The 20,936-nt window shown below is 31.7% G+C and overlaps 2 protein-coding genes across 4 annotated transcripts in view; one reads left to right on the forward strand and one right to left on the reverse strand.

The window, feature by feature from the left end:
- Positions 1-11,603, forward strand: wit (kinase protein wishful thinking). Its single transcript, XM_015322887.2, is given in 13 exon segments — positions 1-352; positions 1,076-1,289; positions 1,292-1,381; positions 1,493-1,595; positions 1,685-1,882; positions 1,959-2,195; positions 2,296-2,451; positions 2,521-2,703; positions 2,786-2,955; positions 3,036-3,231; positions 3,358-3,558; positions 3,654-3,875; positions 3,968-11,603. Coding segments are annotated over 12 exon segments (2,892 nt in total). The 5' UTR covers positions 1-352; positions 1,076-1,193; the 3' UTR covers positions 5,008-11,603.
- LOC107067404 (43 kDa receptor-associated protein of the synapse homolog) overlaps positions 10,705-20,936 on the reverse strand; it is a 20,818-nt gene continuing 10,586 nt past the window's right edge. For 2 of the 3 annotated variants that reach the window (XM_089177165.1, XM_015322885.2), the window contains exons 3-10: positions 19,132-19,283; positions 16,457-16,603; positions 15,728-15,887; positions 14,798-14,998; positions 14,292-14,390; positions 13,029-13,235; positions 12,517-12,716; positions 10,705-11,826 (exon numbers count right to left, since the gene is read on the reverse strand). In XM_089177165.1, coding sequence (XP_089033291.1) covers positions 11,619-11,826; positions 12,517-12,716; positions 13,029-13,235; positions 14,292-14,390; positions 14,798-14,998; positions 15,728-15,887; positions 16,457-16,603; positions 19,132-19,283 — 1,374 coding nt within the window. In that variant the 3' untranslated portion in view covers positions 10,705-11,618. The remainder of the gene's footprint in view (positions 11,827-12,516; positions 12,717-13,028; positions 13,236-14,291; positions 14,391-14,797; positions 14,999-15,727; positions 15,888-16,456; positions 16,604-19,131; positions 19,284-20,936) is intronic. The other variant, XM_089177166.1, reaches the window with a different exon arrangement.

The following is a 20,936-nucleotide window of genomic DNA, read 5'->3' on the forward strand; positions in this document are numbered from 1 at the left end:
AGTGCGAGGGTGCTGCCAATAGTATATCGCGACATTCTTTTATGTATTCACTATGTGTCGTATGGCTTAATACTCTTACAAACACACAACGGGGAACGTTTAACGCGTATTTCACTGCTTATCTATGAGTTTCGCTTTGTTAGTATTATTTCGACGCATTTATTAATGCGTGATTTAATCGCGATTCATACGAGTATAATAATACATTCAAACGTCAATAATAAATAGATTTATAATAATCAACAATTTTTTTTTCTTCGGTTTTATTAAATCGTGCAATGTTGCCCTTAATCACGGCGTCAGGAACTTACAGAGAATACATGAACATTTTACAAAGATTATCGGTCAAAACGTAAGCATTATCATTTTTAATACACGTCGCGTCATTTAAATAACATGACATTTGTACTTCTGTCTCTTTCTCTCTCTCTCTCTCTCTCTATCTCTATCTCTGTCTCTCTCTCTCTCTCTTTCTTTAACTATCTCTATCTTTCTCTCTCTATCATATTTTATTTACAAATTTTCGTTTCACGCACATCACACGCGCAGTAGAGACGTTAATTCTTGTCATATCAAACTAACTAACTTGTAATTATTTATAAAAGGAATCTTTTTTTTTTTTTATGCATTTCTAATAATATTATTGAAAAAAATAAAAATTCATTAATTATAATACGAAATTTTGTTATGCACTTGTTTGTTGATTTGAATAAAGAATTAAATTATTATCATAATTGAAATAAAATTTATGTTTATTTTTTATATTTTTTTGTTCCAAAAAAAAAAAAAAAACAAAATGAAAAATATACTTTTAAATATGAATGGTTGAAGTATTTGTTTTTTTTTTGTTATCTTTCTTAAAAATATTATACATATTTAATAAAATATATCTAAAGAATAGTTTGACATTTTTTTTTTGTTTTTGTTTTTTTTTCTATAATATTCATGAAATATGTTTGATTTACAATGTTAACTCTTTCAATTATGTTTTATTATAATGTTAAAGCTAATAATTGTATTATTAATTGGACTAAGATAAAAAAAAGAAAAAAAAAAACCAATGTCTGATAAACAGATGAACAAAGAGTGCCTATGGTTAGTGCAATATATCGCTATGGTGAAAGAAGATGGCAATTCTTAAGAAGCATTGCTTCTGCTGAAGTGGCCAACTTGAGCTGGCTTGCTAAAGCACAATGAGAGCCATTGTATCAGTCGTATTGGTCACACTACTCTATGGGATAAGTTCAGCCCCCATTTATGCCAGTAGAATATGTGCGAGTAGAAAAAAACTACTAATGAACATATTTCCTTGAAATTAAATTCAGCAGGATTGCCTGTTGAAGATTTATCCAATAACAACAATCATGTAATTCGTATCTCAGTAAGTGAATTTAACTATTTATTTTTAGAAAACGTTGAACAGTCAACAGAATTTTTAAATGATTCTTTGATCAAATGATAGATTCTTTTTATATGAAATTACATTTTACAGGCTGACGATGATATTAAATTTGACAAATGTATTAATTTTTGTCATGCACTCTGGCAAGAAAATAAGACTGCTAATGGTACAGAGATCATTATTTTATCACAAGGTATTTATTTGATTGATTTCTTTTTATCTTTTTTATGTTATATTAATTTTATTGTTTAATTGTTTCTTTTTTCTTTTCTTTATTAAAAGGCTGTTGGAAACAATCTGGTGAACAAAAATGTGAAAATACCGAATGTGTTGCATTGCAACGTTCTACCAAGGCTTTAAATAATACTAAGTTTTGTTGCTGTCATGGAGATTATTGTAATTTAAATATTACTAATAATAATCTTTTGTATTCCGATAATAAGATTTTCAATTCTGCACCAGTACAGAAAAATCTAGCAAGTAAGTTTTCCTATATATTTTTCTTTTTTATGAATACAAATTATACTTGAAAAATTATTAATGATTATTTTTATAGCAACCGAATATTTAGAACAGTCAGATTCAGAAAGATGGTTACTCATCGTAGTAAGCACACTAGTTTGCACTTTATTGGTGATATGTACAATAGCTATGATGATATATCGAACATACCGTAACAATATTTTAGCAAGATTAGGAAAACCAATGTCTTACAATGACCAATTTATGGATAGTACAGCATTAAGGACTGGTACTTATACTGTTGATCATTTAAAACTGACTACAATTGTCGGTAGGTTCTATTTTTTTTATTATAAAATATTATATCATTAATTCATATAATTATAATCATTCGTACATTTATTATATAATAAATTGTTAATAATTTGTAGGACAAGGACGATATGGTTCAGTTTGGCAAGGTAGTATGGGAGATCAAGATGTTGCTGTGAAAATTTTCCCTTCTCATTATCGTAATTATTTTCAAAATGAAAGAGATACTTACTGTTTACCATTTATGGAACATCCATCTCTATTAAGCTACTATGGTTAGTATTAAGGATTAATATGATATACAATTTATTTTCTTTATTAATGCTGAATATTAATGGTTACAGGTGTAGATGAAAGAATAAGCATGGAAGATAGTACGGAATATCTTTTGGTATTAAGCTTTGCACCAGGTGGTACTTTAACAGATTTCTTACAAACGCATACAGTTGACTGGTTGACATTCTGTAAAATGGGACTTTCCGTAGTCAAAGGACTTGCATATTTGCACACTGATATTCGTAAAGGAGGTAAACAAATATTTTTAATTTTGTATGGTGTATATATATGTATATATAATTGTTTAAATAAAAAAAATAATAAATTTTACAGATAAATTCAAGCCATGTATCGCTCACAGAGATATCAATTCTAGAAACATATTGATTAAAGCCGATGGTAGCTGTTGCATATGTGATTTAGGATTAGCAGTGCAAATATCTGGATCCAAATATTACTCAAACGGAGAAGAACAACATGCTGAAATAAAATCGATTAATGATGTAAGAAAATAATTAAGTTTAATATGTATGTATATTAATCGAAGTTTTTATTAGATTTATTCATTTGAATTTTTAAATAGGTTGGTACTTTGAGATATATGGCACCGGAAGTATTAGAAGGTGCTGTTAATTTACGCGATTGCGAAAGTTCTCTCAAACAAATAGACGTTTATGCAATGGGCCTAGTTTTGTGGGAATTAGTTTCAAGGTGTTCCGACATTTACATTCCTGGGTCAGAGGTGCCTCAATATAAGCAACCATATGAAAATGAAATTGGTTTGTATGGATCGAACGTGAATGAAACATTTGATATTTTTAGATTATTCACTGTTTTCTTTTTTGTGTTTTTATTTATTTATTTATATTTGCTTATGTCTTCTTTTTTCTTCTTCTTTTGTTTAGGATTGCATCCTACATTTGAACAAATGCAAATTTTAGTATCGCGTAAAAAAGCAAGACCACTTTTAGAAGGAAATTTAATCGATAGACCAGGAGTACGTCTTATAAAGGAAACTATGGAAGATTGTTGGGATGCAGATGCTGAAGCACGTTTGACAGCTTTATGTATAGAAGAACGTCTTTCGGAATTACAATCTCATCGTAGTAAGTAGGAAATGGTTTTTTTTTTCTTTTTTTTTTTTTTTTTTGTTAACATTTATGTTATTAAAAAATATTACAATATATTTTAACAATTACAGTAACTTCATACTTTACCGATGGGAGTCCTATGGTGAACTCTCACTGTGCCTTAGTGCCTTCAACCACGAATAGCCTTTATAGCGAAACTTCACATCACGATAATATCCATGTTGTTCAACTAGCAATGCACATGAGTCAAGATGGATCTACAAACGAGAGCAATATGGTCGATAATTTGGTTACACTTTCCCCATCGGATAGTGTTGCTCACGAACATAGTTGTAAGTAAAATTATCAATCATTTTATAATTATTTTTTGATCCAACTGTAATAACATTATTATTATTACTATTATTATTACACTTAATTTTAGTTAAAAATTCGAATGAGGTAGCTGTGTATAATCATACACAAACTCTTCAACCTTATCAAGGGAGAAATCCTTGCATGGAGAGAAATTTGATGTTACAATCTGATTCATTAGAGGATTTAGGATGTAACGGTAACGTTTTAGTTGACAAATCGTTGAAACATGCGTGCAATGATCAATATAAGGTAGTAACGGAAGCGCAAGGTCTCGTTTCGCATGATTACTTAGGTCAACATACGACACAATTGGCACAACTTAGACCAGCTACACCAATACCGTACGTACAAAATGTCATATCAGATGACGGTGCTACGTCGTACAATAAACGTAAACAAACTAATATGCACGACAATTATCTTCAAGAAAGTCCACGTAAAAAGATATTCGGTGGTTGGCCAAATTTAAAGAAATTACTCGTCAATAAGAAGATGCATCCATATAACAAATATCCGATAGACAGGGAAGATTCGAAATCTAATTTATTGTCAAAGCAAAATGTACAAATTAAAACTGTCGACACTAACGTGACCATCTCACCTGGTGGTAAATACGTTAATGGTATTATTGGTAAAACTTCAACTTCTACCACGCCAATGGTTAAAAATGATAAGAACGTAGTAGTGCAAATTGGTAACAACGCGTATGACAATGACGGAACGAGTAATGCTAGACCCTCGACATTACCATTAGTCAATTTGAAAAATAAAAAAGGAGAGAACAATCTTAGTAGGCAGGAGAGTATTGATAAATTCAACGAAGTCTTTAACGTTAGATCTAACGTCAATGTGTTGAAAGATCCCAATATGAGAATTAAAACTCCGGGTGATTTACCGCCATCCGTAAGAAAGATTCGTGGTCGTGCACAATCTTCGGCTAGATTTTCCCTTTATGATGATAGAATGATGTGTACTATTCTTAACGAGGAGGATGATCATAGTGACATAGCCATTTGGAATTCGGTAGCATTTGGTATGGATCATAGTGAAACAGATGGAACGAGTTCACCTATTAAACATAGTACCAAAAATGTAACTTGCTTTTAATTGAAAAACACGATATATGTGTATGTAAAATCTCGATTATAATATTTACGAAGAGAAGAGAAAAGAAGTAAGGAAAAAGTAAGTGAAACTAGAAAAAAACAAAAATGAAAATGAAAGGCTGAAGTGCAATTTCGCCTGATACAAATTCATATATGTACAGAGAAATTTTGTTTTTAAAAATTTAAATAAGATTTTATACTTAAATACTGATATGTTACTAAAAAAAAAAAAAAAAAAGAAAAGAAAAAAAAGAGGAAAAGAAAAAATAACAAAATAAACAGATGATACATATATTGTATACAATAGAATTAGAGAAAGTCAAGAAATCAGATAAAGAATGAATATACTTAAAACAAAAACAAAAAAAACAAATATCAGATAAATTTGAATCGTCATAATAATCTAAACTATTTACTTAAATACACCATGGTGGTTATTTGTCGCGTTTATATAGATGATGGGCTTTTTCTCTTATTTCTTCATTGATATTTATATATATATATATAATTATGTCTCGAAAGTAAGAAAAGGTTTAGCGCATCTTAAGATAAAGTGCAATGCGTATTTATTATATATAATTAAAATTAAATAGGAAAATATTTTCAATGTTCTATGAAATAGATAGATAGAGACAAATATTTCGTGTTGTTGTTTAAATTATCATAAATTATCCATATTAAAATTTGTTCTCTATATTAGTTTGAATAGAATTGAATTGATCGATCAATCATTCTTTTAAAAAATACGTGAATGTGTATAATATTTATATACATGGGACAATCAATGCAAAGCTGACACAATTGATGGATGTGATTTAACGTATATTCGTCTTTTATTCGTTAATTTTTTTCTTTGTTTTTTTTTTTTTTTAAATATGTAACTTATAAAAAAAAAAGAAACAAAACAAATAGCCCAAGAGCCCACGACAACCAGACCTCGTTATTTTATAAAAGCTGACAGTTTTTCCTGTGCATGTCACCTATACAGTTAAGAACGACCAGCGATTATAAAGTTTGGGTTGTGGTTACTTGGGCAGGGTTAACAGGTATTAAAGGTGTTTAAAATAGTACCTTAAATTCGTTAAATTATAAAGCTCAATTTGTTGTATATTTTCTTCGAAATAACTTTAGTAATCTCGTCATCAATTGCTGAACATTTATGAGAGTTTCTACCCTCTGTCAGACACCCCGAAATTTGAATAAATTTTAATTATACTTTCGTTATAGTATAAAAGCTAAATTTTATACATGTTACTTGGGGACCTATAAACAAATGTTACCTCAATAGCCGGACAGTTTTAATGGTTTTTACATCTTGCCAGACACATCTTACCCAAATAACCACAACCCAAACTCTATAATCGTTGGTCGTTTTTACCTGTATATGGGGACATGCACAGAAAAACTTTCAGCTTTTATAAAATAACGAAGGTCTGGGCTGTCGTGGGCTCTTGCTCTAATATACGAACGCGTAACAGAAAGAGAGTGTGATAGAGAGAGAGAGAGAGAGAGAGAGAGAGAGAGAGAAAACTATTAAGCTTCGATATAGTAATTAAGAAGAAGAATCATAAGCATGAGCTTTATAAATGAAAAAAAAAAAAAAAATAATAACAATTATATTATGCTTGAAAGTTAAACTGAGAATTAATTACTTCTCAAAAGGTGTAACTCTCATTACATCCATATATTATCATTGGATTTTTCATTCAATTTGAAATAAAATACTTTTACGAGTCATGTGTTTAAACTATTGCAAGAAAAAAAAAATTAAGTATTTGCACATAGCACAAAAGAAACCGCTTGATATTAGTAAATAATTAGAACATGACATCTTGTCCATTTATGCACAATGATATTAATCGAATATGTAAATATGAGATTCAGTCATTCTATAAGTTAATTAATTAATTAATTAATACTAACTCTTATGTGCGAATATAGTGCGAGATATATATATATATATATATATATATATATATATATATATATATATATATATATATTTCACTATGGATTATAATCCAGAAAAAAGTATGTACGTATGTATGTACCAAAAATGTAGCTATTAACTATTTTTATTTTTATTTTTATTTTTTTATTATTATTATATATTTAATGCGATCTTATTAAGTATCAATTAAATTTCATTTCATTTCAATTCATTCATTCATTCATTCATTGATATTATCACACATTGACATTTAGCCAAATTTGACGAATTCAAAAGATTTTAATAGACTGTTGTTAATGAACACTTTAACCCTTTCCTTATTAACAAAGTTTTAGAGAAAACATTGTTGTTTCATATTAACACACTTTGTTGACTGGCTATTTTTTTTTTTTTTTTTTTGAAGAATTTATCTTATGTCACCGGCTATTATTTCGTAATTGAATTGAAATGTTAATAAATAATATAAGTAATTTGTAATAAATTTTACTTATTATTAGACTTGAAATATTTCTTCTTCGTATGATAAAACAAAATCAGTTATTATTGTAATATTTATTTTCGTTACGTTTTCCTTTTTAAAATAGCGTGATGCGAAGAAAAAGTGTATCACGAGTTAACTCGTGACTGGTCAACAACGTTTGGCCACAGAAACACGAGTTAACTCGGGACCGGTCAACAAAGTGTTCAATTCGTTTCTACATACAAATCGTAGTATGGTATAAGTCTGTAGTAATGGAAAGGGTTAAAAAGTACCTGCACAAAATCTGCGCTAGAAGAAAAGAATACATCGATATGTGTAAATATTTGTAGGATAAAATCAACTTAATGTAATTTTTATTTCAATTTTAATTCCTTTCGCTACGAAAAGGCGACTTCTCCGTCGTGGTATTTCCGCTAACCGTGCCCACCGTGCCAAAAATGTGCACGGTGCTGGAGTAAAATCGACAGCGGGCCGCGTTTATGCGTAATACGTCAACCCGAATTTGATTTGACGATGTTTATTGAAAAAAAGAAAAAAACTCCACAAATTAAAATATTTATAACATTTAAACATATTAACTTAATCGTTCGTCATATGTATTTATACAGTGTACAATGCGCGCAGCATTTTATGCATAGCAATTATAGTCGCCCGTAGTATGTGAGTGGCATTTTATGTAGAGCGACTATAGTCGCCCGTAGTGGCGAAAGGGTTAAATATTACTTTTATATTAGAATTATATATATATATATATGATTTTCCCGTGCAATTGTTTTTTTGTTGCAACGTATTATAATTATTTAGGATGAATGATGATATTCGTATTAATAATAAAAATCATATGAGATATTATTACGCGCGATTCGAAATAAATATTATTGTTAACAAATTTTAAATCCTTTAAGCAGCACGCTCGAGCGTTAACTCGAGCGCCCTAAATCGGCCGATTTTTGCGCGCTCGAGTTAACACGAGCGGTCTTTTATTTTATATTTCTATGATTTTTTTACATTCAAATATAATAGACAATTGAAAATAAGAATGTGATGAAAGCAAAGAAAAAGAATCGTTTTTTTTTTTTCCGAAATGGTATAATTCGAAAAGAAAGATTAAAAAGCTCGACGTACGTGTAACATTGCAATATTTGGCTCTTCTCTCTGCAATGTGAAACAAAATTCAAAATTAACATAAAAATATTGATTATTTCTGTATTTTGTTGTTTTGTTAAAACAATATTCAAAATTATGTTTTTATGCAAAAAAAAAAAAAAAATGATTGTATTTGGCCGTTTTTTCTTTGTTTTAAAATCAATGCTGCTTAAGGGGTTAAGCGCAATTTGTACTTTGAAAAAGAAATTAATTTTTTTTTTAATCTATGCTGTTATATAAATTTTTGAAAATTTATTTTTTTATTAGTTAGCTTTTACTATTTTTTTTTTTGTTTTTTTTTTTTTTAATTATCAATGCCATCCAATCGTTATAATAATAGTACATACATACATATGTATATCTATATATATATATAGAATGAGTTGCATGTCTCCTCCTCTTCATCGTTGAATCGTGAAACTCTAGACACTGTAAAAGTGGCAAATACAGAACTCTATTCATTCTGTCATTTCCCTTTCCCCTTCCCCCATTTCCCTCTTAGCAAAATGTGATTGGCAGCAGAGTCTTCTTCATTCTTAACGATTCAATGTCGTGTCAATGTCGTACAGAGAATAAACGCATACAATTTTTATCTGCGATTACTGTATGATCGATCATCATCAGTCAATTGTCAACGACTGGTTAAATGTGTAAATAAGAGACTAATAATAAAATAAAATATCATATATATAAAAAAAAAGATCAGATTTTTATTTAATTAAGTTTTTTTTTATTCAAAAGTATATCCTCAAAAATGTGAGCACGGCATGGCTCAGTTGGTAGAGCGCTCGACTCCCACCCGGAGTTCGCGGGTTCTCGAGTCCCCGCTCTCCGATTTCGAACGAGGGGACCATGCCCTGTGCTCGTCGTCGTGGCTTTGGGCTCGCAGGCGTCAGAAATCATGTCTTTGGGACCACCGCCATCATTCGACGTAGTGGGCTCCGGGAAGACCGGACTGCTGTGCTTCGCACGGAGAACGGGGCTGCCCTCGGGCGTCAGAAATCATGTCTTTGGGACCATCGCCATCATTCGATGTGGTGGGCTCGGGGGGACCAGTCTGCTACGCTTCGTACGGAGGACGGGGTTGCCCGCGGAACCCACCACAATGATAGGTGCTCCCTGCAAGGGGCCCCGGGCACAATGATCCAAGGATTTTGAGCGCCCGGGATAACAAACCACACGAAAAAAAAATATATCCTCAAATCAATGCAACCTAATGGAAAGTTAAAAAAATAAATTAATGTATAAATGAAATAATAAATTATTATTTGTTTAAATTGTATAAGTTATAAATGACACTTTGCGATTAATTGGATAATTTTATTTTAAAATCAATTTGTTGTTTGTTTGTTTGTTTGTTTTTTTTTTTTTAATATATATATACGACGTGCACATACAGTTTAACGTTAAACTTTTTATTTTTGTTTTAATTCACGAAGAAGATTGTCAAACGATAAATCGTAATATTTAATCTTCCATTTGTCGAGGTCTAACGATCACCATATTATTTCTTTCTTTTTTTTTTTTTGTTTTTTTTTTTTGTAATTTTTTTTCCTTTTTTTAAGATCAATACGGATAGATTCGCATAAATGTTATTTAATCATTGCCCACACGTCACTAATCCAAGATTTATAATCAACAGTTTGTGTTAATTAAAGTTTATATAGCATTTCTTTATAAGATTCAACAATTTTTGTTTGTTCTTTTTTGTTTATTTATTTATTTAAATATTATATATATATACGTATAGAAATAATGTGCATACATATATATATAACATATACGTAATATACATATATAATATATTTCTAATTTCTATACAGGGTGTCCAGTTACAAGACACCTCTGTATATATAATGTATATAAATATAAATATATGTATATTAAGTTATTTTTTTTTTTTTTTTTTTTTTTTTTAGTGCGTATGCAATCCGCTTGGTATTTCTATTAAAAATCTAGTCTCGTAGAATTTCATTCTTCGGAATGTATGTAGGGACGGGTTAAAAATAATAGTCTTTCGATTTTGGAAGGACTCTCAACGAGAATTATTGGCGTTATCTTCCTCAACATCTTATCATCAACGTCAATAACATTTACACGAGTGAATATTTTTTCCTGTGTTTGTTTTTTTTTTTTAACCAACGAAGTATTCTTACAATTCTAAATTACAAATGAAACACATGGGAAATAAAAAAGACAAAAACAAATTAAGGATAATGGAAAAATGGTACGTTAGAAATATAGATTAGGAAGTTACACATACACATAACGAATACATACACATATGTAAGTATAATACGTAATAATACGCAGCTACGAAATTAATGTATTGTATTTTTGTATTCAACGGTGCGTTAATGGTGTTTTATCATTGATAAACTTTAACAACCCATGCATAAAGTTAACTAAGAATTTTGTCGACATCTGATAATCTATGGTTCCCTTATATGGGAATGTGTAATTTAATTTTCCTTAATATTTTCTTTTACTATAAAAATGATTTTTATAACTTTTGGTTGCCTTGAAACAATCGTATTTCTTTTTTGTTCTCATAGGATAACGCGCCGCTGATTGTATTACAAAAATTGATATACTTAAAACACGAAACAACATTCTTTACCACGGATTGAATTTTATTTTGTACATCAGCTATCGATAATAATAATCAAGGAAGAAGAAGATGATGAAGAAGAAGAAGAAGAAGAGAATAATATTCACAATAGCAATCGATATTCGTATCGTTCTTTTTATTGCCAATTCATCAATACTACTTTTTTTTCCCCCTTTCCCTACGCCGTTCTCGTTTTCATGAGCCTCTCTCGAACTTTCGAGGATGTTTTTATTTTTTTTTTTATTTTTCCTATTTTTTTTATTTTTTTTTATTTGTTAGTTTGTTCTTCATTTTATTTCGTTTTCTTAGTTCGTTTACGATAAATTGTCGCAAGATCGTGGTACCCACGTATCTATATATATATATGAGTATTAGCATGATCGAAACGAATACAATTGCGTCAAATTATTCTTCTATTTTTCTTTAGACGCTACTCGTAGCGTGACAATCCTCCAATGTCGCTAGGCTGCTGGCCCTCAATGATGCCAGACTCAAGGAACTATGATTTAAGGTAGTCATGCCGTGTGGATCTTCGCAATGCAGGTACAGTCGTGAGCTGACAGATTTGTGACAATCCGGACAGAGACGTTTCTTTTTTTTGTCGCGTCTTTTGAGTATGTCGTACGCGCACCTAAAACCAAAAACATAAAACAAGAAGAAGAAGAAGAAGAAGAAGAAACAAAATGAACAAATTTATCATTGTAAAAGTAATCTTATATATAAAGTATTTTATTTTTAAAGTGAAAACTTCTTTGCATACTACAAATAGTATTAATTATAAAATTACAATTAAATTTTTATCATTATTTATGAAGATCGTACGCCTGTTGGTATGCAACCCTCCAGACACACTTTGAAAATGTTGCTTGCGAGTGCCATCTGTTGAGACGAAATTTTTTTGAAACCCAAACTGTTCATACACGCTTGTATTACGGGTTGCCGATCTTTCGGGCAGAACAAAAATTCCGTCCCAACAGATGGTGCTTGCAAGCAACATTTTCAATGTGTGTCTGGAGGGTTGCATAAATACAGGCGCAATATTTTTATAATTATTAATATAAATAAATAACAAAAATAGTAAAAAATAATATTTTCTAATATATTATCCTACTTGTGAGATACTTTTCTCTCGAAATTTGCTTTCTTTGAAGGTTTCACTTTTAACTTGTGTGATGTGCATACATGTTTTTGTTCTTTTTTTTCTTGTTTTCTTTATAAAATATGTAATAGATAAATATTACAAGAGAAAATATTTATTTTGCGATAAGTAAGTTGATATAAGACCGAGCAGGGATCTTAAGAAAAGATGTAAACTCTTTACCTTGCGTGTAATATGTGAGAACAAGGTAATGCCTCAAGGGAATCTGCTTCCAAGCCGTACGGTTCGTTGCAACCACCGCAACGTAATTCTAAATCTTCCTCCATAGCAGCGGCTAGTCTCTCGTGATGTCCTTTTTGTTCTTCGTCCCCCAAGGAACCATAAATCCGCGAGAGTCTCGATCTTACGGTCCTCACTAAGAGCTGCAAATAACGTCAGAAAAGGGTGGTGGAGGGGGGAAGCTACCGGTATTAAATGACGTTTCTTTGATTTTTATTTTTGTGTGTATTCAAATGATACCTGTTTATATCGAAAGTAGAACCTTGTCACAACTAATAGAAGTTTAGCTAAATCGTACGAGGAAGTGAAGAAGAAGGTGAAGGAAAATGGAGAAGAAGGTCATACGATTCGAGAAAGATCATTTCACGCTCAAAATGAAATTGGAATGTAAAAGTGGAAAGGAAAGAAGAAGAGAGAGAGAGAGAGAGAGAGATAGGATCCAATATCGTTTATACCTTAGCACCGACGGATCCAGCTACTTCGAGAAGCCGAGTATTGAATTCAAGGGGTCGACAGTTGCATATCTCGTGTTGCAGCCTGAGAGCCTCGAAACATCTAGCAACCCCATCCATCGCTTCCATTTGGCAAAGCCGATCACCGGTAGCTGCGGCAGATCCCATGGCACTTTCGTACTGGCGAAACGCCTTCTGCAATACGTCCATCTTCATCTCACCGGTGTTATCGTTCTACTTCCGGTGCAATGCACGCAATGTGTCAACTAAAGGCTAATTGTATGTGCGGTTTCGGCGATCGCCAACTGAAAGACAGAGTCCAATTCGTCGAGGTTCACGCGCGACATTAAACGAGCTCGTTTTATGGTTGTTTTATGGTTGTTTTTTTAATCAACTTCCTTCCATTTTCATCAGGAACTAATTGTAATTGTATTTTATTTATTATTTTTTTTTTTATTTATTGCGATATACGATTATTAAATTGTTCACAAATATTCTACGTTAACTTGAATGCGATTGTAAATGATGGAATATTTTAAGAAAAAAATCTTTAAGTAGTATAATTAGTATTCATTGGAAAGTTACACGTATGATTAGCACGAACGAAATCTACAATCTTCTTAATTCTGAAATTCACGCTCGGTGATCTCCCTTTTTTTCTTTTTTACTTCTTTTTTTTTCTCTCGTAGTAATTAGTAGAATAGGAGAGCCGGCGTTCGTCCAAAACTGAGCCCGTTTCGGTGCCAAAGCTGCGAAAGCCGATATGCACTATGCGACATGCTGCCTGCACTGATGCGTTTGTTAGAGATTCGTGACAAAAAAAGAAAAAGAAAAAGAAAGAAAAAAAACATAAAAACGAACCAAATAAAATGGAATCAAAAATAATTTATCGTTAATTATTATATAATAAATTCGACAATTTGGAAAACTTTCATTGTCAATGGATACCATTCGATAATAAAAATCGATAAAAATGATACTTTTACGAGTTATGGTATAATAATAAGAAAAGATTTGTCGTTGTTAAAAGGATAATGCCAAATCCCTGTATTGAAAGTTTCCAAAAGAATTTTTCATATATATAGAAACGAACACGTATACTACAAACGCACACATATAGGAAAGCATAGGAAGGAAACATGCAAAGCTTACGAACGGGGCGATAGCAAGAGCCGTATTATATAAAATAGTGATAATAATAATAATAATAATAATAGCAATACGTGAAATAGAAAGGTGAAACGATGTACTATAGCTTGAACTCACATTTATATGAGATTTCTTTCGATAAATGTCACCCATTATTCGTATACTTCTAGCGTAGCTAGCTTGGTCGCCTGAAACCAGCGACAGTCGTGTTGCTTCCTAAACAAACGTGTTGACAAAATTTATTAAAAAATATTCAGGGTTCGATAACATTATTTTTTGTAATTTTTTGAAGTGAAAACTTCTTTATAATTTAATATTTATAAAAACATTGCGCCTGTATGAATGCAACCCTCCAGACAAACTTTGAAAATGTTACTTGCGAGCGCCATGTGGTTGGGACGGCATTTTTGTTTTGCCCGAAAGATAGGCAATCCGTAATACATACGTGTATGAACAGTTTGGGCCGAAAAAAAAATCTCGTCCCCACAGATGGCGCTCGTAGGCAACATTTTCAAAGTGTGTCTGGAGGGTTGCATACTTACAGGCGCATATTATTTTTATTTTTAAACAAGTTAGAAACGAATAAAGAGGAATAATTATAAGAAAAAAAAAAAATACTTTACCGAACAATAGTCATGAGCGTCACCCAATTCACCCTTTTTTCTCAATGCTGCTGCCATTTGTAACAAGGCAGCTCTGTGATGTCGCGAATTCAAATCGCCAAGTTGTAAACTTCGCGAGAGATCGTATGCTCTTGCAGCGTATCTTGCACTTTTTTCTGTATCCTGTAATCTGCAGAACAGTTCCGACAATCCGACGTATACCTGTGAACGATAAAAACGAACAAAAAAAAACCGATTTGTTTTTCTCTCGTTGTTCATCAAACAAAATTATGTGTGCTCACGCGTTTACATTTTTATAAATACGTTTTATAAATTTCTAAATCGAATAGAATCGGCAGAATGATATAATACATAGATTTTAATACACATATGCCAATTTTATATTTTAATATACGACAAATATCTTCAAGTTCGATAGAAATCTAAAAAAAAGAGCTCGTTAAAAGGCAAGTATCAAATGGAAGTTTCGTTCAAAGGGAAGAACATTCTATACAGGGTGTTCTGTAATTCTACAGTACGTGTTTTGCAAAACACATTGGTTATTCTAATGTAAAACATAATATTAAATTTATATTTTTCATCAAAATTCCACAACTTTGATGTATCAGTTTATTTCATTTTTATATCAAATGATTTCATATCTTTTGATACTATCGGTTTATACAGATCACCCTGTATTTATAAAAGTCGTCAGTAATGCCAGATATGTTCTATAAAGAAGAAAAAAAAAACCAATGAGAATGAATAAGACGATTTATATGTTACGATAAAGTAGTTAACAATAAAAAATAAACGAAAGATAGGGAAATGGTGGAGATAAGGAAAAAAGATGATTAATGGAAAAAGAAATTAGATAGTTAAGTAAAGAAAATGAAAAAGAAAGAGAGTGAGAGAGAGAAGAGAGAAGAGAGAGAGTGAATGTCTAATTACCTGTAACTCTAAGGAAGGATCTTGAATGGAGTGGGCGATTTTGTGAGCTCTTTGAAAGGCCTCCAAGGCTTTAGTGAATCCTGCTAGTTCTAAGTGGACTCTGCCTACGGTTAAGTGAACTAATCCAGCAGTGGCACACTGATCGCACTCGTTATACAAGCTGCGAGAGGACGTAGAGTCACAACTATTAGCTTTTGCATCGATTGCAGCATTTCTATGGGATATTCTCGTTTTAAAACGAAAACCGTATTAAACATTCAACAATTCGAACCGATTTATCCAATATTTCAAATCAGAAAGAGTGACACACTGTCAGAGATAAAGGTAGAAAGATAGACAGATAGATAGATAGAGTTAGAGAAAAAGATAAAAAAAAAAGAGAAAGAGATAGAGAAAAAGATATTGAGAAAATATATGAGTTCTCGTTTCATCGAGAGTATCCCGTCGTAAAGGTGTGTTTTATGACATCTATCAGAAGGTACGGAAAATTGTTCTTGTTGTTTCATTTGATAAGACATTGATATATAACTTTCATCATTGATTTTCATGAAACTATTTTATACGTAGGTTAGAACTTAAATAGTGCCAAAGTAACAGGTACAACTATGTAACTCTTTTGTATCGGTTGTGAATAAATAGTTGCCACTATTTAAGTTCCAACCTACGTATAATTCAACAAATTGAATGTTTGTAAAAGAAAAAAAACAAACAAGTTCTAAAATATTCGACCTGTGTCTAGCGTATTCCAAAGCTCTGTCCAATGCACCTAATCTCTCATGGGCTCTGGCCAAGTTCAAATAAGCTTCTGCTCGCATGTTAGGTGAATCCAATTCTTCGGAGATGCATAGTTGTCTGTGACCAAAGTCGATGCTGTCTCTGAAAAAAAAAAAACAAAAATAAAAAAACAAATCAAGACAAAACAATCAAATCAAAAGTACAAAGAGATATATAAGAATAATATTGTTTAATTTATTTGTAAAATTAAATAATAAAAAAACTGTCGTTAAAATAAAGACATTTTTTGAAAGTACTTCGAGATTTAAGTGATACGAATCGAAGTTTCTTATGGTCAGACACTTCTAAGTAGTAAAAGAAATCTAAAGTCGTTAAACGGTCAGACACTTTTAAGTAGTAAGATTATAAAATGATCAGACACATTTAAGTAGTACGAATCAACGCGAAGATCCTTTTATATATAATCGTACGCCTTTAAATTAATTTATATTATCGTCAATGTAGAAATTTCAATATTCCAGAACTAAATTCGTATATAGAACGTTGAGCACGATTATTGAATAAATTCACTCGAATGATTCTAAATTTATCCTCGCACTTCGTCGTCGTGCAATTTAACCGATAGCAGGTGTGATAGTAACGTTAGTAAAAGTTTAATAATAGTAGTAGTAGTAGTAGTAGTAGTAATAGTAAATCCTTCTTCACAATCTAATGACAAGAATGTCAAAGAAAAAGGAACAAATAAAAAGAAGGAACGAAAAGTGAGGACAAATGCGGATTCCGTAACAGGTCGCGTAAACTTTGCAGTCCGCATTTATGAATAGATATGAGTATATATATATATATATATATCTACATTGAAAGAAAAAGAAAGGGAGAGAGAGAGAGAGAGAGAGAGAGAGAGAGAGAGAGATAGTAGAAAAAGGGGTGGAAATGAGGAGGATTGGAAAAGGACGTTATTGTGTCAAGGATACTCCTAGCATGGCTCTTGCCAGCCGGATTTTCTCTGTCGGCTCGTGAAATAAATGCTATCTCTTACCGACAATCTCTTTATTAACTTCTTTTCCTTTCTACTTTCTCTTTTTCTCTCTTTCTCTCTTTTACTATTTTTAACGATAAACTAGAAAGAGAGAACGAGCAAGAAAGAGAGACCAAAAAAAGGTGAGTTGGTTGGTTGGTTGGGCAAAAGCTCGTACGAGCTGTTAAAAAAAAAAAAAAAAAAAAAAAACGAAAGGAAAAGAAAGAAAAAGAAAGCACAGAAAAATGGTTGAGTTAGAAGTAGCAGCATTGAGAGAGAAAACATTCCTCTTGTATCAAATCAATTACTTTTATTCAGGTGTGTGTGTGTGTGTGTTTTTTTTTTTTACCTTTTCTATCAGGTTATTTGTTTTAATCATAATGAGATAAGTTAGAAGAGAATATTTTCTTCTTTCTTTTTTTTGTTTTTTTTTTTTGATTAAGGATGAACAGAAGATTCCTGTTCGTCGTCAGAGTTGTATCTCGTTGGTTATGTGTTAGTGTATACATATGTGTATGTGTATTCTTGTGATGTTAGTAATGTGTAGTACTAGGTCTTTTTCTCTCTTATTCTCTTTCTCTTCTATCTCGTATTGAGTATGTACAATGCTCGAGGGTATTTTCCAATAGGTATCTGTGGTTTTCGATGTCTATAGTTCTAGGAGTAGTCCAACGTGTCTTATCGTGCGAGATTTTCCGCATGTTCCTAGAGATGCGTGGGTTCTATGTGTGCTCTGATTTCCCTTCAACATGTACGGATTCTCTGTATTATGCATATGCATGTAAGTAATAGCAGCACGTGATTCGAATACCATCTGATTCCCTTCCGAACATCCTCCCCCGTTCGATTCGATCTAACCGATTGGAAACGGTAACAACTACTACTAAGTCCGATTATACGTTGACTTATTCTACTTGAAAGAAAGAAAAATACACTCGGACGTAGGTACTCCCCAACACATTTTTATTCCATATACGAAGAATTTTAATTGAAAATTTTTACTTCTCTTTTTGTATCGAGTTGTAATATTACTAAAGGGAATCCATCGATGAGACAGGTTGTGGCATACTGACCTATATTTTTTGTTGTTTTTTTTTTGGTTATTGGAACGAACAGTTGTTCGGTTGTTTGTCGAAGTTAGTTCGGTAAACAAGTTTTGGTGTTGACAGATTTCTTTGAATTTCTAAGTTGTCGGGGGGTTTCTTTTATTTTTGTTTTTTTTTTATTTGTTTATTTTTAACGAGAAAAGAATCTCGATCTACTTTAAAACAAATATTAAATGGAAGTTGTTTTTTTTTTTTTTAATGAATTGTTTGTTAAATGTATCGTTGAATTATTTAAATTGGATATTTAAAGTCTGTTACGGTATCGAAGTGGGAAATGTTACAGGGGGTAGGATGCGCTACTTGATATAACCTTTTTCACTGAATATTAAATGATTACTTAGAAAGTGTATAGACTTAATAAGTATACGCCGTATTAATTATACTATGCAAATGAATTATTACGGAGCCTTCCCTTGATTCATCTTTCCATTTAGTAGCCTAGGCTACTTTGTATCGAGATAAAGCTACCTCTACTAGATAGATTAATGCAAAATTATCTTCCATTTTATTTACCAAAGAAGTAGAAAACTTTCTAATAATATTACCTGTACTTTCCCCAATCCATATAGGCTTGATACAGGTAACCCAAAAGGGCAAATTTGTCCTCCCGTTGACGAATACTCTTCAATGCACCTCTCCATTTTCTTACGGCTGCTTGTTGTTTGTGTGCACGATACAATTTCAATCCTTGCTCTACCTGTAAACAACGAGTACACAAAATATTTATTATTAAAATTAAAGTGAGCAGTAAAAATGGTAGTTTTATCAATTCGATGCAATTTTCAACATTGTTGTTTTATCTGTAACTAGGGGTGCCCCGTCACGCATTGCTGTGGCTCACAATCAGTCCGATACACACGTCTTTAAGTCAATTGGGATTATAAATTGAGATATAAACTTATCCTATCTTTCAAGTTGGATAAAACTGCATACAGTATGTAAAATTTGATTAAAATCGGTTCAGTAGTTTAGGAGTCCATTGCGGACAAACAACGTCACACATAATTTATATATATTAAGAAGAAGATAATCGAACACAATTTTCAATGTAATTAAAATGAACGTTTAAAGGACCTTGGTAGGATAATGAAGGACCGACAAAGGTTAGATTATAATACATGTATAGATGGGAATAAGATAATGTTGAGAATACATGAAGTCTATTGTTCATTATCACGCACGAGAAGTTTCAGGGGCGGCAAGTTGATACACGCGTGACTGCGAACGCTTTCCTTTGCTTCTATGTATTTGTTTAACGACACTTTGGATAAGGGCTGAGAAACGAGAGAAAATGCTTATCGATTCGACCCTGAACTTTGTCCCTGGTGGATTGAGCGATCTGATGAAATATAAATAGAACGTTTATGGGTAGAAACGTTTAAATTGACGAGAGACGAGTTACACCGACGTAAGTTCACTTGACATTTAATGTACATGGGGAAAACACGCGTGTGTCATATCACCTATTAGCATTTTCCTTTAATAATCTAAAGACTATTACTAGAGGAAAAGAAAGTTGTATTTTATAGATTGATTGATTTTAATTGATAATCAATTGAAATTTAATGTTCATTCAATTGATATCTCATTAAAAATGTTATCAACAAGTTGTTAGTTTGGAAATACACCACCAAATAATGAATTCATGAAAATGAGTTTGCATAAAATTTATCGAGTTTTCTTACTATTTTATCACGTATATATATATATAATGTGTGCGTGTATGTGTGTGTGTGTGTATTTGTAAGAGTAAAAAGGTAGGAGGGAAAATTTTCAACTACAATTTTATCATCCTTGAAAGCATAGGAGGTACCCAAGTGCACTCTTTCAAAATGCTTTCGCTTCAAACTTGTTATCCACTGAGGTTTTAAATGACACCACTAAATGCGACATAACATGTGCACTAGCAATTTTTCTATACACGTGTGTGTGTATGTGTGTACGTTTAAATGAAAAGAGATAGAACAAATTCTTTTTCCTGAGGTAAACCGTATGTTTTACACGTTACTATATTCCATAATAACACATACACACATATATATACATATATTCTATACAGAGGGCGTGTAAAAATGTTTCTAAGATTTTTCCTGTTCACTGTAAACGACATAGTGAAGATGTCGGATGATAACTTAAACGAAAATCAATTCCATATCGGTGTAGAAAAATCGTATCTATCGGTTTGAAAAAAGGAAACGTTGAGAAATGGTCGGTTGTTTGTGAGGAAAATAAAAGCAACCGATAAATCCGAGGAAGTTGATATAATAAATACTTAGATACAAGAGTGTATATGTGTGTGTGTGTGTGTGTGTTGTATTTACAGGTATTGTACCGTTGTGTCATGAATCGT

The sequence above is a fragment of the Polistes dominula genome, unplaced genomic scaffold, assembly GCF_049000335.1.
Source record: "Polistes dominula isolate Pdom_NZ unplaced genomic scaffold, Pdom_raw_medaka contig_20, whole genome shotgun sequence".
Lineage (NCBI taxonomy): Eukaryota > Metazoa > Arthropoda > Insecta > Hymenoptera > Vespidae > Polistes > Polistes dominula.